General features: G+C 43.7%; 1 protein-coding gene across 3 annotated transcripts in view; it reads right to left on the reverse strand.

Moving 5' to 3' along the window:
• Positions 1–19,762, reverse strand: part of XPO4 (exportin 4) — a 124,876-nt gene that overhangs the window by 74,561 nt on the left and 30,553 nt on the right. For all 3 annotated transcript variants that reach the window (XM_053311016.1, XM_053311018.1, XM_053311017.1), the window contains exons 2-4: positions 8,483–8,588; positions 7,614–7,755; positions 938–1,076 (exon numbers count right to left, since the gene is read on the reverse strand). In XM_053311016.1, the coding sequence (XP_053166991.1) occupies positions 938–1,076; positions 7,614–7,755; positions 8,483–8,588 (387 nt within the window). The remainder of the gene's footprint in view (positions 1–937; positions 1,077–7,613; positions 7,756–8,482; positions 8,589–19,762) is intronic.

Consider the following 19,762-nt stretch of genomic DNA (forward strand, 5'->3'; position numbering starts at 1 on the left):
ATGGAAAAGGTCTTTCCTCAGACAATTTTAACAGCTGAACCACAGACAAGGCACAGCGAGGGACAGATGTAAACTGAACTGAGCGTGAGGGAATCACTGCCAGCTAATGGAAAATCCACTTTGATATCGAATGGTTGTGGTTCTTCAAAGAGAGCCCAGTGCCTCAATTCCAACATTTAAATGAAGTTATCACATATAATTTAACTGGGGACTATAAAAAGTTGCAAGGATGATTAAACAATCACTTATGATATTTAAGTATCAGATTTGAGTTCACAGTTTTAGAAAGCATACAAATTTAGCTTGGGTAGCAGGCCATACTAAGATTGCAAAATGCATTGCAGACAGTTGCCTCTCCATTTTACTACTTAATAGGCATCTTGCTTGGAGCAAGACAGGAAAGGAACTGGGGGTTCCTTTCCCACCCCTGCTGCTTCCTAGGTAAGGAGGGCAGGCTAGTTTCCTGTCACCTGATCTTTTCACCTGAGACCAGTCCTGTCTATCGGAGCAAGTAAAGGAATACAACCCATTGTTATGAAAAACCTCCTAGACTGTGAAAGAATGAGAGGGCAGCTGGTACAGTAGGCTGCATCTACTCTGTCTGCAGGCGGAGGATGCCACTTTTTGAACACACATCCATGTAAAAAGAAACCCCTGCAAGTGAAAACCTAGCAAATTACATGAGGAAAATCCACCTGAGCCCACAACCTGCTCTGCTAGTTTCCTACTTGCAGAGAAGTGGGGTTTTTTTTGGTAATGTAAGGGAAGCATTGAAACATGTAATCTGTTAGCTGCAGTCTAAGGAGTACACTCTTTCACCATATTCTGCTGCATGCGAAGACCTGTGACTTTAACTGGATGAAGGTTCAGAAATCCAAGCCTGTGAGGACATGTTTGTGCAATTAGGCTAAAATACAGTTAAAATGTAGGAACTTACCACAGTAGGGTTACCGCTGCTTATCAACTGGCTGACTTCATGGAAAATGCTCTTGCATTCAATTGATTTGTCTAAGGACCCTCGTTTCACTATTACTGCTACTGCTAATAATATCTGCTCCCGCACATATTTCTGGAGGCTGTGAATATAATGTTTAAAAATTAGGTTTTCGGCATCATTGACCAAGGCAATCGCTCTAACATTTACAAAGTAAAACCCTTAACCCTGCTGCTGTTGGAGCTACGGGAGTAAACCAGGCTGACTCAACTGGTAATCAATTCAATTCAGTTTATTACAATCAAAGATCAGCACAACTGGTAATCCTATCTGTGCCCCAGCACTTTAACTGAAGTTTTGGTCTACTAGGAGTGTCTAGCACAGTTCTCGTATAGCAATTCCAACACATGTTCAGAATACAATTATGGAAAGGCATTTCTTTTAAATCATGGCATGACAGTCAACTTCTTCAGCCTATGAGGTCTGGACCATGTCCACCTATGTTGTCTCTCCCAGCATAAGAAGTCTGTCCCCATATACCACCAGCTCATCTGGTGGTGACCCGTGAGCGGGCCTTCTCTTTTGTGGCTCCTAGACTATGGAATACACTCCCTATAGACATTCATGGTTTATCATCTTTACCAGCCTTCAAGAGCCCTTAAGACACATTTTTTAAGCCAGGCTTTTAGTAATTTCTGAGTTTTAAGTTTTTAATTGTTGTTTAGATTGTTTAATTCTTGTAATTTCTGAAAGTATTAGATTTCTTTTAATTCTTGTTTTAATAGCCGGCCTTATTTGTCCTTGTTTTTGTGAACCACCTGGAGCCTCTGGAGTCAGGTGGTATATAAAACAAATAAATAAACAGATAAATAAAATAAAAATGCCCCTTGAAAGGCAGTTTTGCTCAAACCAGAGCCACAGCACAAACTACTTGCTTGCCACTTCCATCTTGGCACAGGGAGGGGAGGGGGCTGTAAGAGCGAGTAGGAGGTGGCAGGACAGACATCACTGCTAATTGGCCATTCCTACTCCTAGAGCATTATGCCAACAAATGGCTGCATCTTGAAAGGCACCAGCCGCAAGAACACAATTTAGATGTAGCTGTGCATTCAAGACAATTTTCAGAAGTTCCACATCTAGAACTTTCAGGGCTACTGCATGCAGCACAGATAGGCTCCGTATGGCTGAATTAAACTGTAGAAACCTACTATTTATTTGCATCAATATAACTTATTTGTTTGTCAAATTTGTATACCACCCCAAACTTCCATCTCTAGGTGGTTTACAACATAAAACCGGTTAAAATAAAAGCCTTAAATCGATTTAAAACCACAGTCCAGTTAAAAAGCTTGGGTGAAAAAACAAGTCTTTTAGAGACTTATTAAAAGTTGTCATAGATAGGGAGGCTCTTCTTTCAGCAGGGAGTACAATCCAGAGTCTCGGGGCAGCAACAGAGAAGGCCCGTCCCCGCGTAGCCACCAGACGAGCTGGTGGCAACAGCAGATGAACCTCTCTGGATGTTCTCAATGGGCAGTGGGGCTCATAGTGAAGAATATGCTCTCTTAAATATCCAGGGCCTACGCTGTTTAGGGCTTTATATGTTATAGCCAACACCTTGTATTTTGCCTGGAGTATGATTGGTAGCCGGTTTAGCTCTTTTTGTATACAAGTAATACGGTCTCTCCAAGATGACCCAGAGACAAACCTGGCTGACACATTCAAGCACAGTTTCCAGACTACGTACAAAGACAGCCCCAGATAGAGCACATTGCAGTAGTCAAGTCTGGAGGTTACCAGCATATGTACCTCTGATCTGAAGTTGTTTATTTCAAGAAATGGATGCAGCCGATGCTGATAAAAAGCACCTGTGACCACTGCCTCAACCTGGGACAGCAGGAGAGGTTTGGATCCAGAAGCAACCTCAGGCTGCATTCCCATTCCTTCTGGGGACGTGTGATCTCATCCAGAACTAAAAGATCAAAATCATCTCCTGAGTTCTGAACCTGCACAATTACATCTGTCTTATCTGGATTCAGTCTCAGTTTGTTATCCCTCATCCAGCCCATCACTGCCCATCCAGGCAGGCATTTAGGAAGGTTATGCCTTCTCCTGATGGAGAAATAGATTTAGGTGTCATCAGCATACTGATAACCCCCTGCACCAAATCTGATGATCTCTCCCAGAGGTTTCATGTAGATGTTAAAGAACATGGGAGAAAAAAAATGGAGCTCTGGGGGACACCATATAAAAGTTCAGATTTTGAGGTCTCTAAGGGACACCATCTGGAATTGGCCCAAAAGGTAGGAGTAGAACCACAGCAAAGTAGTGACTCCCACCCCCAACACCTTCAGGTGGTCCAAGGATACTATGGTCAACAGTGTCAAAAGCCGTCAAGAGATCTAAAAGAGAAAGTACAACAAAGTCTCTCTCTCTCTGTCAATTCCTAATTAGAGGTCATCCATCAGGGCGACCAAGGCAGTCTCCGCCCCATAGCCCGCTTGAAAGCCAGTTTGAAATGGTTCTAGATAATCAGCTTCCTCCAAGACTGCCTGGAGCTGCAAGGTCACCACCCTCTCAGTTACTTTGCCCAGCCACAGAAGGTTGGAGACAGGCCTACAGTTGCTTAACCCAGAGGGATCCAAAGCAGTCTTCTTCAGAAGAGGTCTAATAATTGCCTCCTTAAGGCAAGGAGCCACCCTGCCCTTCTTCAGAGAAGCATTTATAATATCTACCAGGCCTTCTACAACAACCCCCCGGTCGGATAGTATAAGCCATGTTAGACAAGGGTCAAGAGGTGATCAGCTGCACTGCAGCTCGCGTATGCAATACGAATAGAAAAGAATCATTTCACTGCCACATGTATTGCCTGTGCAGAGATCTTCAGATGCACTCTATATTGTAATCTGACTGATTTGAGTTGAGTCTTTCTCCACGGGCACTCAAGTCGTCTACCTTGCCGCTATTAGATTCTTCTACTGCTATTGTGTCTGGAAGACCACTGTATCTCAGTGAAAGAGCAACTGCTTTGCATGCAAAAGGTCCTAGTTTCAATCCCTGGGGTTTCTAGATAGGTCTGCGAAAGACCTCTGTCTGAATCACTGGAAAACTCACAGGAACTCAACATAGATCAGGGGTTCCCAACCTGTGGGTCCTTCAGATGTTGCTAAACTACAACTCCTATCATCTCCAGCCACAAGAGAGCCAGCGTGGTATAGTGGTTAGAGTGCTGGACTAGGACCGGGGAGACCCGAGTTCAAATCCCCATTCAGCCCTGAAACTAGCTGGGTGACTCTGGGCCAGTCACTTTTCTCTCAGCCTAACCTACTTCACAGGGTTGTTGTGAAAGAGAAACTCAAGTATGTAGTACACCGCTCTGGGCTCCTTGGAGGAAAAGCGGGATATAAATGTAAAATAATAAATAATAATAACTGATGATGAGAGTTGTATTTCAGCAACATCTGGAGGACCCACTGGTTGGGGACCCCTGATCTAAATGATACTGCGCTAGATAGACCAATGATCTGACTTGGAGCAATTCTACTATTTTTTAGATTCATTTTTAGACTATAATTTGAACTCATTTTAATGTCTCATTATTGTGTTGATCCAGAAGGCCACTTCAAACCCTGGGTTTATTTTAGGAGCATTGGTTAAACCAAGATGAGTTAGTTTGGACATTATTGCCAAGTCTGGTTGGTTTCCATCCCAAATCAGAAGTAGAATTCCTTGGAAGCTTCCATGGGCAGGGGAGAGTGGAGCACATGCATTAGAAGCTTGGAGATGTCATGCTGAACCAAGCTTTAAACTGTGTTTCTGTGTGACATCTGAAACAGTCCACTGTAATGTATCTTGGGAGCTGTGACAGTAAAAGGCAGGCTAGAAGTATAGTACATATTTAAAAAATTGAGAGCCCGTGTGGCGTAGTGGTTGCACTAGAAGCAGGCAGATCCAAGTTCAAACTTCCAATCACCTGTGAGACTCAATGAGTGCCCTTGGGCCAGTCACCAACTCTCAACCTAACCGACCTCACACCATTTAAGTCATGATAAGATGTGGGAGAGGGCGAACTGCATACACCACTCTGAGAATCTTGGAGGAAGGGCAGAATTAAAAACCAAGTTTATTTTATTTATTTAAAATATTTATAACCTGACCCCCTCCAGTACACTACTACTCGGGGCTGCTCGTAAGACTAGTAAAGTTAACCAGTTTAAGTTAAACAAGTTAAAAGACCAGGCAAAAAAAACACAATTAAAATTACATTTTTTAAAAGTTTCAAATTAAAAGTTATTTAAAAAGCTAAAAACTGAAAGCTATAAAAACTAAAGAACCAACCAGATTAAGCAGCAGATGAAACATTAAAAAGCCTCTTTTAAAAAAAATGGGTTAATTGTTTGTTGTTGTTGTTGTTGTTTTAAGAACACTCCTGGGCGCCCTGCCCTTCACAAAGAAAAGAGAACTCTCCCTGGGGCTCCCGTCGACTTCTCCGGGATCGGTTGCGTTACAGCACTGGACGTCTCACAGCGCCCATCTCCCATTTTCAACTGCTGTTCACATGGGACTAAGGGAGGAAACATGGCAAAGCTCTTCGGGGAGGGCATTCCAAAGCTGAGGGGCCACAACTGAAAAGGCCCTGTCTCTAGTCCCCACCAACCAGATCTCTGTTAGTGGCGGTGCCATGAGCAGGGTCTGAGATGATGAGCAGAGGGCCCTGGCCCCAAGCCATGTAGAGCTTTACAGGTCAAGACCAGCACCCTGAATCTAGCCCAGAAGCAGAGTTCTATTGTTATGTAGAGTCTGTCTGCCTCACATGGATATAATTAACTTAAGGATTTTTTTTAAAGTCACAAATTCTAGAAGAATTACTGTGCTAGTCTGCTGCAACAAAAAAACCCAAAGTCTTGCAGCACCTTGAAGAACATACTGATGAAGGTATGGGCTTTTGCAGACAAGAGTTTACTACATCTCTAGTGTCATGTCCACACGTAGCATTTGAAAGCATGCACAGAACAGAATACAATACACGTTTTTATGCAGGCGTTCCAAGAGACTAACACACACTTGGGAATAAGTCTCACTGAATACAAGGGGGTAATTCCAAGGAACGATGCACAGAAACGAGCTATACCTTATTTGCTATAGAGCACTGTGTTACCTTGTATGCAAAAATGTCACCTCTGCTTCCTCCCCTGGCTTCCCCTATATTTTAATATATCTGGAACTGGTGTCTTTTAAAGATCTGTGTCTGGTTTATTATAAAAGATGATGTCTTTTAAAGGTCTGTATCTAATGTAGCAGATTCTGAAGCCTGCTGAGAAAGTGATTTGATCAATCACTATCATTTTTTGAGAAGGATGAATGTCAATTTCATGATACTCCGAGGTTCAACATCTTCAGTCTCCATTAGACTGAACACACAGCATGTTCATTTCCTCTAACTCACTTTGCAGTGTGCTTAAGATATCCACTGGATTTTATATGAACCATTAAATACAAGCTATTTATTACCACTAAGGCTGCAATCTTAAAGTACTTTACTTGGAAGCAAACTTCAGTAGAACTAATGGGATTTGCCTCCAAGTAAATGTGTTTAGAATCAGAGTGCTAGTAACATCTGTACAAACACTTTCTAATGTCACTTTTCCATTTCCTTTCTTTTCTTGGCAGCCTGGTCCTAAACAGAGGTTGCAGAAGTTACACTGTTCTTTTCCTTGTAAAATGCAAGTGTACCTTGCTTATCTTTGTACTTTGCTGAAAATATATTACAAGTACTTTTTATGGGAGGAAAAAATTCATTTTGGTGCCAAATTTGGTAGACAGACAAGTTTTCATTTAATCTCTTTAGATGTGGTATGAGAACAGCATCTGGAAATTGAACAGCTGGAATATTTTAAAATACAAAGATGGAGAAGGAACACACTGCAATCAAACATGAGCACAGAAAAAGAGAGGTAAGTGACATTCTGTGAATTGAAACGAAGATTCTATTGAACCAGTCTTTAAAAAAAAAAAAATGAGAATGAGTTCCAGTCATGTAGAACTGAGCTCCCTCAGTCTTCACTCTCTTTTATGTTCTGTCTGTTTTACTTCGTGTACCACACCTCAATCCCCAATATTTCTATTACTGGACTGCCAGTTTACAGGAGGGAGGGAGGGAGGAGAATAAGGACCTTTACAGAAGGGTCAAAACAGGGGTTGTATCTGCTTCCCTTATAAACACAAGGTTTCTGTTGTTTCTCAAAGTTCTTAATTAAGCCTATGGCTCCATTTCACTCCTCCCCTTTCTCGTTCTCTCTCCCTCTGCCCTTTGGACTCCGCCCCTCATTCTCTACAGGATCCCCACTGGGACAAACTTCTAAACAGATCCATTTGTTTTATATTTCCTTTGTTAGCAACCTTGAGTTTTTGTGTTGCAAGAGAAAAGTGAGATGAATAGAAATATTTAGAAAATCCAGGTTGGAATGAAAAGCAGATGATATAATTTCTTCACTAAATTTATATGCCAGTTTCAAGCCAGTGTCTCGAGAAGCAGAGAGAGAGTTTTACAGTTATTATCAACTGTAAAATAGTAACCACTTTACTGCTGAATGGATGGAGCCAATTTGAACAAGAATGTTTACATTTCCAGGATCTTTATTCAGGCTTTCTTACAAACATCTTGACAATACTTTGTACTTACTTAGGCCTTTGTAAGACATAAGTTAAAAGGAATGTTCGTAGTGACTCAATGCTACTTTTTTCCAACAAAATCCATTCTCGTACAACTGCTTCCATGATCACCGTGGCGGCTTGGAAAAGGACATAGTCCACTTTACTAGTTTCTGTTAGAGAAATTCAAAATTTTGTTTAGTCTATAACAATTAGACATTTTCCACACAAATCCACCAAGATAACAATCAACATGAAATAAGCATTTCCCAAAGCAGATGCAAACAGCCACCACTCTGTCAGAACACTTTGGCTTCTCCCAGTCCAACAGGTCAAGCAGCCACGTGCAACTAGGCGAATTTGTTCTAGACAGAACTGTCCCCAATCTAAAGTGGTTGTTGTTGTTGTTGTTGTTGTTATTATTATTATTATTATTATTTCGATTTCTATACTGCCCTTCCAAAAATGGCTCAGAGCGGTTTACAAGGAGAAATAATAAATAAATGAAGATGGCTCCCTGTCCCCAAAGGACTCACATTCTAAAAAGAAACACAAGATAGACACCAGCAACAGTCACTGGAAGCACTGTGCTAGGGGTGTATAGGGCCAGTTACTCTCCCCCTGCTAAATAAAGAGAATCACCATGGTAAAAGGTGCCTCTTTGCCCAGTTAGCAGGGATATGCCCAGCTGGCAGAGAAGCAGAACCTTTACACTCCCGGTTCTTTTACTTCCAGGGATCAATAGCTTTTAGATCCCCGAGTCGAAGCCTGAAAAAAGCCATCCAAGCTGGCATGCCAATGAACAGCATACAACCCTAAGGGAGGTAAATCACGTGCCTTAATGGACGCCTGCATATTTCAGTGATAGGCCAAACAACTGAGAATATTATTAGGACTTACCTAAAATATGCTTGCAAACAGCAAATGGCGACTTTGATTTTCTAAATGATAAGAATATGTGTTCAGCATGCTGACGTTGTTCATTATTGACCATGGAAGGTGGTGCCTAAAGAGAAAATAAAGTTTGTGTCTATTTATGCATCCAGAAAGGCACCATTTCTGCTGAACACACATGAAAGAATAGCTATGAGAACTTCATGTCATATACAGAATGACAACTGTACTTAACAGCAAGGTGGTGATGGTTTTTTGAAATTCCAATATATTACCTATAGTTTATCCAACTGAATGGCTTAAAAACAGCAGGTGCTAATTAAATTAGCGTGATCCCCACTGCAATACACTCTATGTAGGGCTGCTTTTGTATGTCATTCAGAAACTTCAGTTGGTTCAGCATGCAGCAGCTAGACTGGTCTCCAAGGTTTCTTGGGGAGACCAGATCATGCCCGTTTTAAAACAATTGCATTGGCTGCCAATAGGTTTCCGGGCAAAATACAAAGTGGTGGTAAAGTAAAGCATGCTGTCGAGTCGATGTCGACTCCTAGCGACCACAGAACCCTGTGGTTGTCTTTGGCAGAATACAGGAGGGGTTTACCATGGCCATCTCCCGCACAGTATGAGATGATGCCTTTCAGCATTTCCTAGATCGCTGCTGCCCGATATAGGTCTGGGAAACATACCACCAGGGATTTGAAGTGGCAGCCTCTGGTTTGCTAGTCAAGTCATTTCATGCAGCGCCATTAGGCAGCTGGTAATTACCTTTAAAGCCCTAAACAGCTTAGGACCAGGTTACCTGGGAGAGCAAGAGCACCTTCTTCTGCATGATCTCAATTATTAAGGTCATCGAGAGAGGTCTACCTCCAGATGCCGCCAGCTCTGATGGCGACTCGGGAGCGGGCCTTCTCTGCAGTTGCTCCTGGGCTATGGAATGCGCTCCCTATAGATATTTAAGGCTTAACATCTTTATCAGCCTTTAAAAGAGCCCTTAAGACACATTTTTTAGCCTGGCTTTTAGTAACCTTTAAATTGTATTTACTGTTGTGAACCGCCTAGAGCCTCAGAGTCAGGTGGTATATAAATCAAATAAATAAATAAATATTAAGAATCAAAATGGAGAGGGGCCAAAAGGTAACACAGCCCCAGTTCCATCAGCCAGCTTCCCCCATATGAGACTACCCAATCCAGACCACATTGTGCCCACAAGCAGGGAGCAAATATGCTGCCAGGAAATGCTTCTAGAGCAAACATCTTGAGACTCCAGTATCACTGCCAACCTGATGGGAGGGGGAAATCCTTGCCAACTCAGATACAGTGGTGATGGTAATGAAAATATATTTAGCCTCTAGATATTGCATTTCAAGTTTCTAAGTACTTAATATACACACTCTCTCTATTCCTTACAATACTGTGAGGCAGGCCAGTATTGCATTACAACAGAGCAATAGTATTCTTGGAAATAATATTATCTTATGGGAAGTATTATCTTATAGGAAATATCATTGTGCCCATTTCATAGTCTGGTGAGACCATTCCCCAAGGAAAGTGAGGAGGGAAGGAAGGTATTCATTATGTACCCAAACATTACAGAGCAGATAGTGAGGCTTAAAGGAGTCCTTGGCAGTTGTTGTTTTTTGGATTGAGGTGCTAGCCCAAAGATTTAGGAGCCAGACAATGGACACTTGACAAAATAAATAAATAAATAAATAAATCACTAGACTTTGTGACGGACAATGTGGAGGGGTAGTAAATAAACAGGAACAGAGCTGCCTGGGGCAAAAAAGATTTTATTAAGTAACCCTAACTCTGAATATCCTAATCTAGGCACCATGGTTAGATTTCTAGGCGCTACAGCGCCCCGACGCCTGAGATTTGTCAAGCCCTGGCTTAAAGAATAGGTACCAAGGCCATGAGTCACTTATGGCCAAGCCACAAGCAATGTAGGTGGTCTGAATGAGGGACTTCCCTGCTCATGGCTCAGTGTTAGCCATTATACAAATACAACAAAGACGATTAATATTTATATACTACGTTTCAACGAACGTTCCCAAAGTGGTTTACATAGTTATAAATAAATCAGATGGATCCCTGTCCCCAAAGGGCTCACCATCTATAAAGGAACATAAGATAGACTCCAGCAACAGTCACTGGAGGGATGCTATGCTGGCAACGGATAGGGCCAGTTGCTCACTCTTGCTAAATAAAGAGAACCACCACTAAAAAGGTGCCTCTTTGCTCAGTTAGCAGGGGCTGCACTCCACTAGCTGTCACTGAGACACTGAATAGGAACCATATCCATCCACTAAATCATCTTATGGAAAATTTAACTGTGCCCATTTCATATCCTGGTGAGGCCATTCCCCTCAGAAAGTCAGGAGAGAAGTAAGACATTCATTATGGACATGGAGCAGGGACCCTTCTTGACCCAAATCAGCTACACATAAGGACCAGAAAAATCCCGATTCATCAAGACAGATAAAATTAGGCCCTAATCCAGCTAAACTGAGCTGGAAACTAAAGCACAAACAACACACTATGTTTAAAGTGTAGTTCAGCTCATGTGCTTGTTTATTTAAATGGAAACTGCAGCCATGGGGAACCCAATCCAGGTTAGGACCACAACGTTGGGAAAGGAGAGCTTTAATCCTTTCATTCCACCACAGTTCTGATAAAAACGAGGGGAATGGGGCTGAGAGGGAAGCAGTGTTCCCTCTAACAGGGATTCCCAGATGTTGTTGACTACAACTCCCAGAATCCCCAGCTGCATTGGCTTTTATTTGGGCATTATGGGAGTTGTAGGCAACAACATCTGGGAATCCCTGTTAGAGGGAACACTGGAGGGAAGCTCCCTTTGGTGTCAAGGGGAGCTTCCCTTCCGAGAAACTGCAGAGCAGTCTATCTGTATTGCAGCAGGAACAGAGCCCTTCTCTTCCAATACTCTGTGGTCCCAAGCTGAATTGTTCCCTCCCATGGCTGCAATTTCACTCAGAAAAATAAATTACACAATGGCCAAACTATGCATTTAATATAGTGTGTAGTTTGGCCCTTAACCAATCAATCAATCATCTTTATTATGGTCACAGCCCAGCATAAGATACAGGAGTTAATTACAATGCAAAGTGTAACATGAAGTGATGCATAATGATACATTAAAAGACATATGAAGACCATTAAAAGGTACTTAGGTATGAAATAGGACATTAAAATAGTATTATCAGGCCCAACTGGGCATAAAAAGGCATAACAGGTATAAAAAGGATACAAGGGAATAAAAAGCAAAATTGCCTAAAAGCCTAATTCGAGCAGTAAAACATGCAAAAAGAGCGAAGCACGACTACAAGCATCAATGTTGAACAGAATACAAACATAAAATATGTATAAAATGAAGTGTCTAACACAAGATAAATAAAATAAGCAATCTAATTGGGAAGACTGGGCAAGCAGGTAAAATAAGTCAGTAGGTAATACATAGTTATGGGCTGGGAATCAAGGCCTGGTGGATCTTCCATGCTGCCGCACAGAACTTGGCAGTGTTATTCAATAGCAACATCCATGTGTCGGCTTGGCTTGGGCGACCAGGGAATTTGAGGAGTAGTGGAAGCACAAGCTTGGCACGACTGACTCTATAAAAAGGGCACCAGAGGAGTATGTGCTCTGTGGTTTCAACCTTCTCAGTGTCACAGGGACAAAATCTCTCCATGATTGGAATCTTTCTGTATTTGCCTTCTAAAACAGCGGAGGGGAGGGCATGACAACGGGAGAGAGTGAAGGCCCTGCTGTGGCTTGGGATTTCCAACTGTGTCAGGTATGCAGCGGGAGATGCAGAGTATCTAATACTTTCCCTGGAGTTTCCCTAGGTTGGCCTGGTGCTCAGTGTCCAATGTTTGATGGCCATTTTCTCCTTGCCATCGCCCATAGCAAGTAGGAGAGGAGGGGGGAAGCCTAGTAGAGCCACTTAAGTTCAGACAGCCCATTTTCCAAGAGGACTGGAAATTGTCCTGCAGGGTCAAAGAGGCCAGGCCCCAAGGGCTGAAGGACCATTTAAACCATAGGTTAAGAACGGACATCCACACTCGGGCCTCAACCTTTATCATACCAATTTCATAGGAGCATAGGAAGCTGCCATATACTGAGTCAGACTATTGGTCTATCTAGCTCAGTATTGTCTTCACAGACTGGCAACGGCTTCTCCGAGCTTGCAGGCAGGTGTCTCTCTCAGCCCTAACTTGGAGAAGTCAGGGAGGGAACTTGAGAACCTTCTGCTCTTCCCAGAGTGGCTCCATCCCTTGAGGGGAATATCTCGCAGTGCTCACATTTCTAGTCACCCATTCATATGCAACCAGGGTGGACCCTGTTTAGCTAAGGGAACAAGTCAAGCTTGCTACCACAAGACCAGCTCTCCTAGCATTAAAGAAACACCATGGCACTTGTAGGGCCGCTCTTACAAATTTTGACTGAACTCGTTCTAGTGAGGCAAAATTGGAGGGAGTCCTGGTTGGGCACCTTAGAGTAATTGCACCAGCGGCTTGGCTTCAAATAATTTGAGTGCTGTGGGTATGTATTGGCCACCTCTAGTCTGTAGAAACTTCAGGATAGCAGTTGAGCTTCTCTGAGCAGTAAGGGTGAGGCCCTTAGTCATAACTAACTGAAGTACCATTGTTTTCCATTTATTTAATTTCATTTCTTACATATATATATCACCTAATATAAATCTCTAGGTGGTGGGCAAACCAATTAAAACAGTCAAAATCACGATTAAAATTAACTTTAATTCAATGAAACTTAATCACAACTCACTCAGGCTGAATCTAGACCTTGACAGAACACACCAGTCAGAGCACAAATTCAGGTGTGGGCTAGGAAGTAGGGTGCTAGGCACACGTGTTTTCCGGCTAGTTTTCTATTCAGAAGGGGCCAGTGCATGCTTACAACTCTATCCTAGTTTTTTCCCTTTAAAAAGTTCTTGCGCACAATAACCATGCTGTCCCCCGCCTCCCCATCACCTTTTAAATCTGGAAGGACGTCTAAACAGATCCTGAATGGGGAACATGCAAATTCTTGAGTGCAGCTTGCAATACTGAATTTTATGACACACACACACACACACACACACACACACACAAATTTGAGGTCCACTCTTTTTCCAAATAGTGGTCTGGAATGCATAAGGTGCATTTTGCCACCCTGTCTGACCCTTCTGAGAGTAGTCAGGCTCTGTAGTAAAGTCAGTTTCAGCTGGCAAAGCCTCTTGGTTATGAATAGAGATTTTTATGTTGCAGCAAGCATTTAGGCCACATTGTGCCATATAGTAGACAATATTCCAAGCAGTCCTCTTTTACATTTCCATTCAATTCATGCATAAAAGGTGTCCTCCCATCATCAGCCACATCCTTTTGGGATTCCACCTTTTGGGGAAGGTTTAAAAGTGAATGCCACAAACAAATTAATTATCTCACCAGAACAAAGCTAGGCCCACATGGTGCTTATCACGTGGCTGGATCCACATGCAAGTTTGGTGAACATTTAAAAAACCATGGGCAGTCATTTAACAGTGAGGGAAACACTGCAAGGCTTGTAGATACACACACACACACACACACACACACGTAGCATTCACAGTTAGAATATGCCTATTTGGGATTGACAAGGCCACAGGATACAGAAATACACAGAGATGCAACATTAAAAGTGTAGAGTTTCTCAAACCTTTGGAAAGCATTTCTTTTTTCTTACTTGTAAAACTGTGGGCAAAATTTAACAAACCTCAATGAAGGTTTTATAGGGCTCACATGAGCCAGATAGTTTCTTATCCCAAGGAACAAACAGCCAATTGATTCCCTCTACTATATACTTGCCGATTCTTGTCTAACAGATAACGCCATAGCTCTAGCTGATTTCAATGAATACACTTTCAGCATGGTGCTTATATAGGATCCATTAATTCAGTAAAACCTTTGGTTTAAGATGAGAGTTAAGGTGCTTTACATTTTCATTCGTGCTCTAAAAAGAATGGAAATTGCAAATTAAGGTGACTATCTTAACTTCTACGCCATATAAACTATAAAGTATGTATGTATAAAGATAGATAGATAGATAGATAGATAGATAGATAGATAGATAGATAGATAGATAGATAGATACTTTGCACAGTCAGGTATATGATGATGGCTTTAGAAATAAGGCTCCATGTACCCACTCTTTGCCTTGATCAGAGATGCATCAGGCAGAAATTCATCAAGGGCACCTCTAAGTAGTGATTAGGAAAACTGCACCTGTTAAATGTCTACCTGGATGCATCCCTCCCCAGCCCAATGTCCAGCTGAAAGACCAAGGCAAAGGGTAGGTGCATGGAGCCTCATTTCTAAAGCCATCATAGAGCTTATAGCGTTTCCAGGGCTTATAATGGCATTATGTTGAAAAGACTTAATTATACTGGCATGACTGCGCCAGTATAATAAGCCCAATATTGGAAGAGCTCAGTTCCTAGAAAAAGTTTTCTGAAATTATCAAGTTCTTTTAAAAGGTGGTATGGCGATTTTCAGAAGTTTACGGAGCCGATTCCTGAACTTTCAGCAAAGCATAAGAAGTGGTATACTGCCCTCTAGTGTCATGAACAAGTCGTCATGCTGCAAGTCAAAACTGGAATGCTTAACAGCAAGATTACCAGAAACTCCAGATTCTCTCCAATCAGCTAAAGATGTTGATGCTCTCCAGATCATTCGGAGACATGAGATTAAATTATCTGGAAGGCTGTGCTACTGCACTGACAGCAGTTGCTCACAAGGGCCAGTATCAGAAGTGGGCCAGGTGGAAGCACTGGCTGACAGTCCAGGGGAGCCCATTCCAAGGGCCCGACGGCTCTGCTGATCGGCCCCTCGTAGCTCTGGCCAGCCTGTCTGGGCTCAGGCTGTGTCAGAAAAGGAAGCTGAAGAAAGTGAGTGAGAGAGAGAGAGTGTGTGTGTGTGTGTGCAAGTGCGCATGAATGCACGCACACACAGAGAGGAACACACACACGCATGCATGAACTCCAGTTGTGGTACAGTCCAAGGCCCTGCCAGTGCAGACTTGTCTCAGCAGGCTTTCTGACTCACCTAGAAGCAACACAGCTTAAGGAAAAAGAGTACACCACGCACTGCTGGTGCACCACGAGCTGCCCACACTGGCCTCCCTGAGACAACTCCGGAAGGGAAGGGGTTCCTTCACCTCCTCATAAGAACAGCCCTGCTGGATCAGGCCCAAGGCCCATCTAGTCCAGCATCCAGTTTCACACAGTGGTGCACCAGATGCCGCTGGAAGTCACAGGCAGGAGTTGAGAACATGCCCTCCCTCCTGCTGGTCCTCCCCTGCAACTGGACCTCCTAGTGTCTCCCACACTCTCTGCCACCCGACAGGCGCGGGAAGGGCCTCTTTCGCCCACGCCCACCCACAAGACATCTGGAACCAGGCTGACGGGTCAAGGAGAGGTGATGCCGTTGCCATACCAACAACACCGCCACCTCTGGCGCCTTCTTCCCCCACCCATCTGGCTCCTGGGTTGTGGCTCTCGTCTTCCTGCCTCAATGTATATCAAAGGGGCCCACAACTGGGAGCAAACTCCCACTGCACCAACTGGAAATGTGCTGCCTGCACCAATGATGTGGGCTTGGGTCCTTAGTGGCTGCAGAAGCAGCACATGCAACATGGTGCACACAGCACACTAATGTACACCGCCTAGTGACGTATATATCAGGCAGTATAAAAATATTAGATAGATAGATAGATAGATAGATAGATAGATAGATAGATAGATAGATAGATAGATAGATAGATAGACAGACAGACGCACTAGAAAGCAAGGGCCTACATGCAATGTGGATATTGTGGTTTGTCCAGCTGTGGTTGTAGTGACAGCTGCCTGCGAGGCTCATCACAGCAAAGGCATCTGGGAGGAGATTGAGACTTGTGGTAGTGAGCAGCAATTGTCCCCTCTGCTAAGCAGGGTCCACTTTGGTTTATATTTCAGTGGGTAGCTACATGTGAGCAGTGTAAGATATTCCCCTTAAGGGATAGGGCTGTAGTTCAGTGGAAGAACATCTGCATGCAGAAGGTCCCAGATTCACTCCTTGAACATCTCCAGGTAGGGCTGGGAAAGACTCCGGCCTGAAACCTTGAGGAGCCGCTGCCAGTCAGTGTAGACCAGGGCTCCACAACTTTGGCCCTCCTGCAGATGTTGGACTACAACTCCCATAATCCCTGATTATCTGCCACTGGGGCTGGGGGGTGATGGGAGCTGCAGTCCAAAAAAGAGCTGGACAGCCAAAGCCCTGGCGTAGATAATACTGAGTTAGATGAACCAGTGGTCTGACTCAGTATAGAACAACTTCCTATGATCGTACATGTGCCAAGAGAAAGTCTAAAGGCAAAAAGTGAGGATTGTAGAAAGAAGGGGGAGTATTTTTGTTGAGAGAAGGGGGAGTCCAGGGATGTTTCATAAGAACATAAGAACAGCCCTGCTGGATCAGGTCCAAGGCCCATCTAGTCCAGCATCCTGTTTCGCACAGTGGCCCACCAGATGCTGCTGGAAGCCACAGACAGGAGTTGAGGCCGTGCCCTCTCTCCTGCCATTACTCCCCTGAAACTGGTACTCAGAGGCATCCTGCCTTTGAGGCTGGAGGTGGCCCACAGCCCTCCGACTAGTAGCCATTGATAGACCTCTCCTCCATGAAGTCATCCAAACCCCTCTTAAAGCCATCCAGGTTGTTGGCTGTCATCACATCCTGTGGCAGAGAGTTCCACAAGTGGATCACATGTTGTGTGAAAAAGTACTTCCGTTTGTTGGTCCTAGACCTCCTGGCAATCAATTTCATGGAGTGACCCCTGGTTCTAGTGTTGTGTGAGAGGGAAAAGAATCTCTCTCTCTCCACTTTCTCGACACCATGCATGATTTTATAGACCTCTATCATGTCTCCCCGCAGTCGTCTTTTTTTCTAAACTAAAAAGCCCCAGGTGTTGTAGTCTTGCCTCATAAGAAAGGTGCTCTAGGCCCCTGATCATCTTGGTTGCCTTCTTCTGTACCTTCTCCAGTTCAACAATGTCCTTTTTAAGATGTGGTGACCAGAATTGTACGCAGTACTCCAAGTGTGGTCGCACCACAGTTTTGTATAAGGGCATTATAATGTTAGCCGTTTTATTTTCAAGCCCCTTTGTAATGATCCCTAGCATTGAATTTGCCTTTTTCACAGCTGCCGCACATTGAGTCGCCACTTTCAGCGAGCTGTCCACCACAACCCCAAGATCCCTCTCCTGGTCAGTCACCAACAGCTCGGATCCCATCAGCATATACTTGAAGTTGGGGTTTTTCATCCCAATGTGCATCACATTACACTTGCTAACATTGAACCGCATTTGCCATTTTGTCACCCACTCCCCCAGTTTGGAGAGATCCTTTTGGAGCTGCTCACAATCCGTTTTGGATTTCACTACCCGCAAGAGTTTGGTATCATCTGCAAATTTGGCCACATTGCTGCTTACCCCTGCTTCTAGATCATTTATGAATAAATTAAAAAGCACCGGTCCCACTACAGATCCCTGGGGGACCCCACTTCTTACTTCCCTCCATTGTGAAAACTTTCCATTTATACCTACCCTCTGTTTCCTGTCTTTCAACCAGTCAGCAATCCACACATGTACTTGTCCCCTTATACCATGACCTCTAAGTTTCCTCAGGAGTCTTTGATGAGGAACTTTGTCAAAAGCTTTTTGGAAGTCCAGGTAGACTATGTCAAGTGGATCACCTTGATCCACACACTCGTTGACACTCTCAAAGAAGTCCAAAAGGTTGGTGAGGTAAGATTTACCTTTGCGGAAGCCATGCTGGCTCACTCCCAGCAGGGCCTGTTCTTCTAGGTGCTTTACAATTTTATCCTTGAGGATGCTTTCCATCAATTTGCCTGGAACAGACGTTAGGCTAACTGGCCTGTAATTTCCCAGATCGCCCCTGGATCCCTTCTTGAAAATCGGTGTTACATTTGCTACTCTCCAGTCCTCTGGTACAGAGCCTGATTTCAGGATAAGTTAAATATTTTAGCAAGGAGGTCGGCAATTTCACATTTGAGTTCTTTGAGGACTCTTGGATGGATGCCATCCGGCCCTGGTCATTTGTTAGCTTTCAGTTTTTCCAGACAGTTTAGAACATCATCCCTTGTCACTTCTATCTGACTCAGCTCTCTAGCCTCCATCCCTAAAAATCCTGGTTCAGGAACAGGTATATGCTCAGTATCCTCTGCCATGAAGACAGATGCAAAAAACTCATTCAGCTTCTCTGCAACCTCCATATCCTCCTTAATTATCCCTTTCACTCCCTCACTGTCTAATGGTCCAGCTGCCTCCCTGGCAGGTTTCCTGCTTCTGATGTACTTAAAGAACTTTGTTATTCCCCTTGATACTTTTGGCTAAATGTTCCTCAAACTCTCTTTTTGCCTCCCTTATTGTCACCTTGCATTTCTTTTGCCAGAGTTTGTGTTCCTTTTCTGTTCTCTTCGTTTGGACAGGCCTTCCAATTTCGGAAGGAAGTCTTCTCCCCTTTTATGGCTTCCTTGACGGTACCCTTTAGCCATGCTGGCATCCTCCTGGACTTAGTGGTACCTTTCCTCCTTTTGGGAATACAATCTAACTGGGCTTCTAGTATTGCGGTTTTGAGTAAACTCCATGCACTCTGGAGCGAAGTGACTCTCCTGATTTTCCCCCTCAGCTTTCTTTTCACCATACTCATTTTGGAGAAGTTTCCTCTTCTGAAATTCAAAATGTCTGTGTTAGACATCCTTGGTGATTCTCTCCCCACATGTATGCTGAATTTGATGGCACTGTGGTCACTGTTCCCTAAAGGGTCAATGACACTGACGTCACGCACCAGGTCCTTGGTGTCACTCAGAATTAGATCCAAGGTCGCCTTCTCTCCGGTTGGTTCCATGACCAACTGTTCTAGGGCACAGTCATTTAGCGTATCTAGAAATTTGACCTCTTTGTCCTGACTTGAATGTGAATTTACCCAGTCTATGTGTGGGTAATTGAAATCATGCATAATTACAGCCCTGCCTCTCCTTGATGCCTCCCTGATTTCCTCCTGCAACTCCCAGTCACTGTCGGCATTATGATCTGGAGGGCGATAGCATGTCCCCAGTAGCACATTCCCTTTCCGGCCTTGTATAGTCACCCACAGGGTTTCTGTGGAGGACTCCAGTCCACCTAGGTTTTCTAGCTTGTTAGATTCTATCCCGTCTTTAACATACAGTGCTACCCCTCCTT

Source organism: Hemicordylus capensis, chromosome 3 (assembly GCF_027244095.1).
Source record: "Hemicordylus capensis ecotype Gifberg chromosome 3, rHemCap1.1.pri, whole genome shotgun sequence".
Taxonomy (NCBI): domain Eukaryota; kingdom Metazoa; phylum Chordata; class Lepidosauria; order Squamata; family Cordylidae; genus Hemicordylus; species Hemicordylus capensis.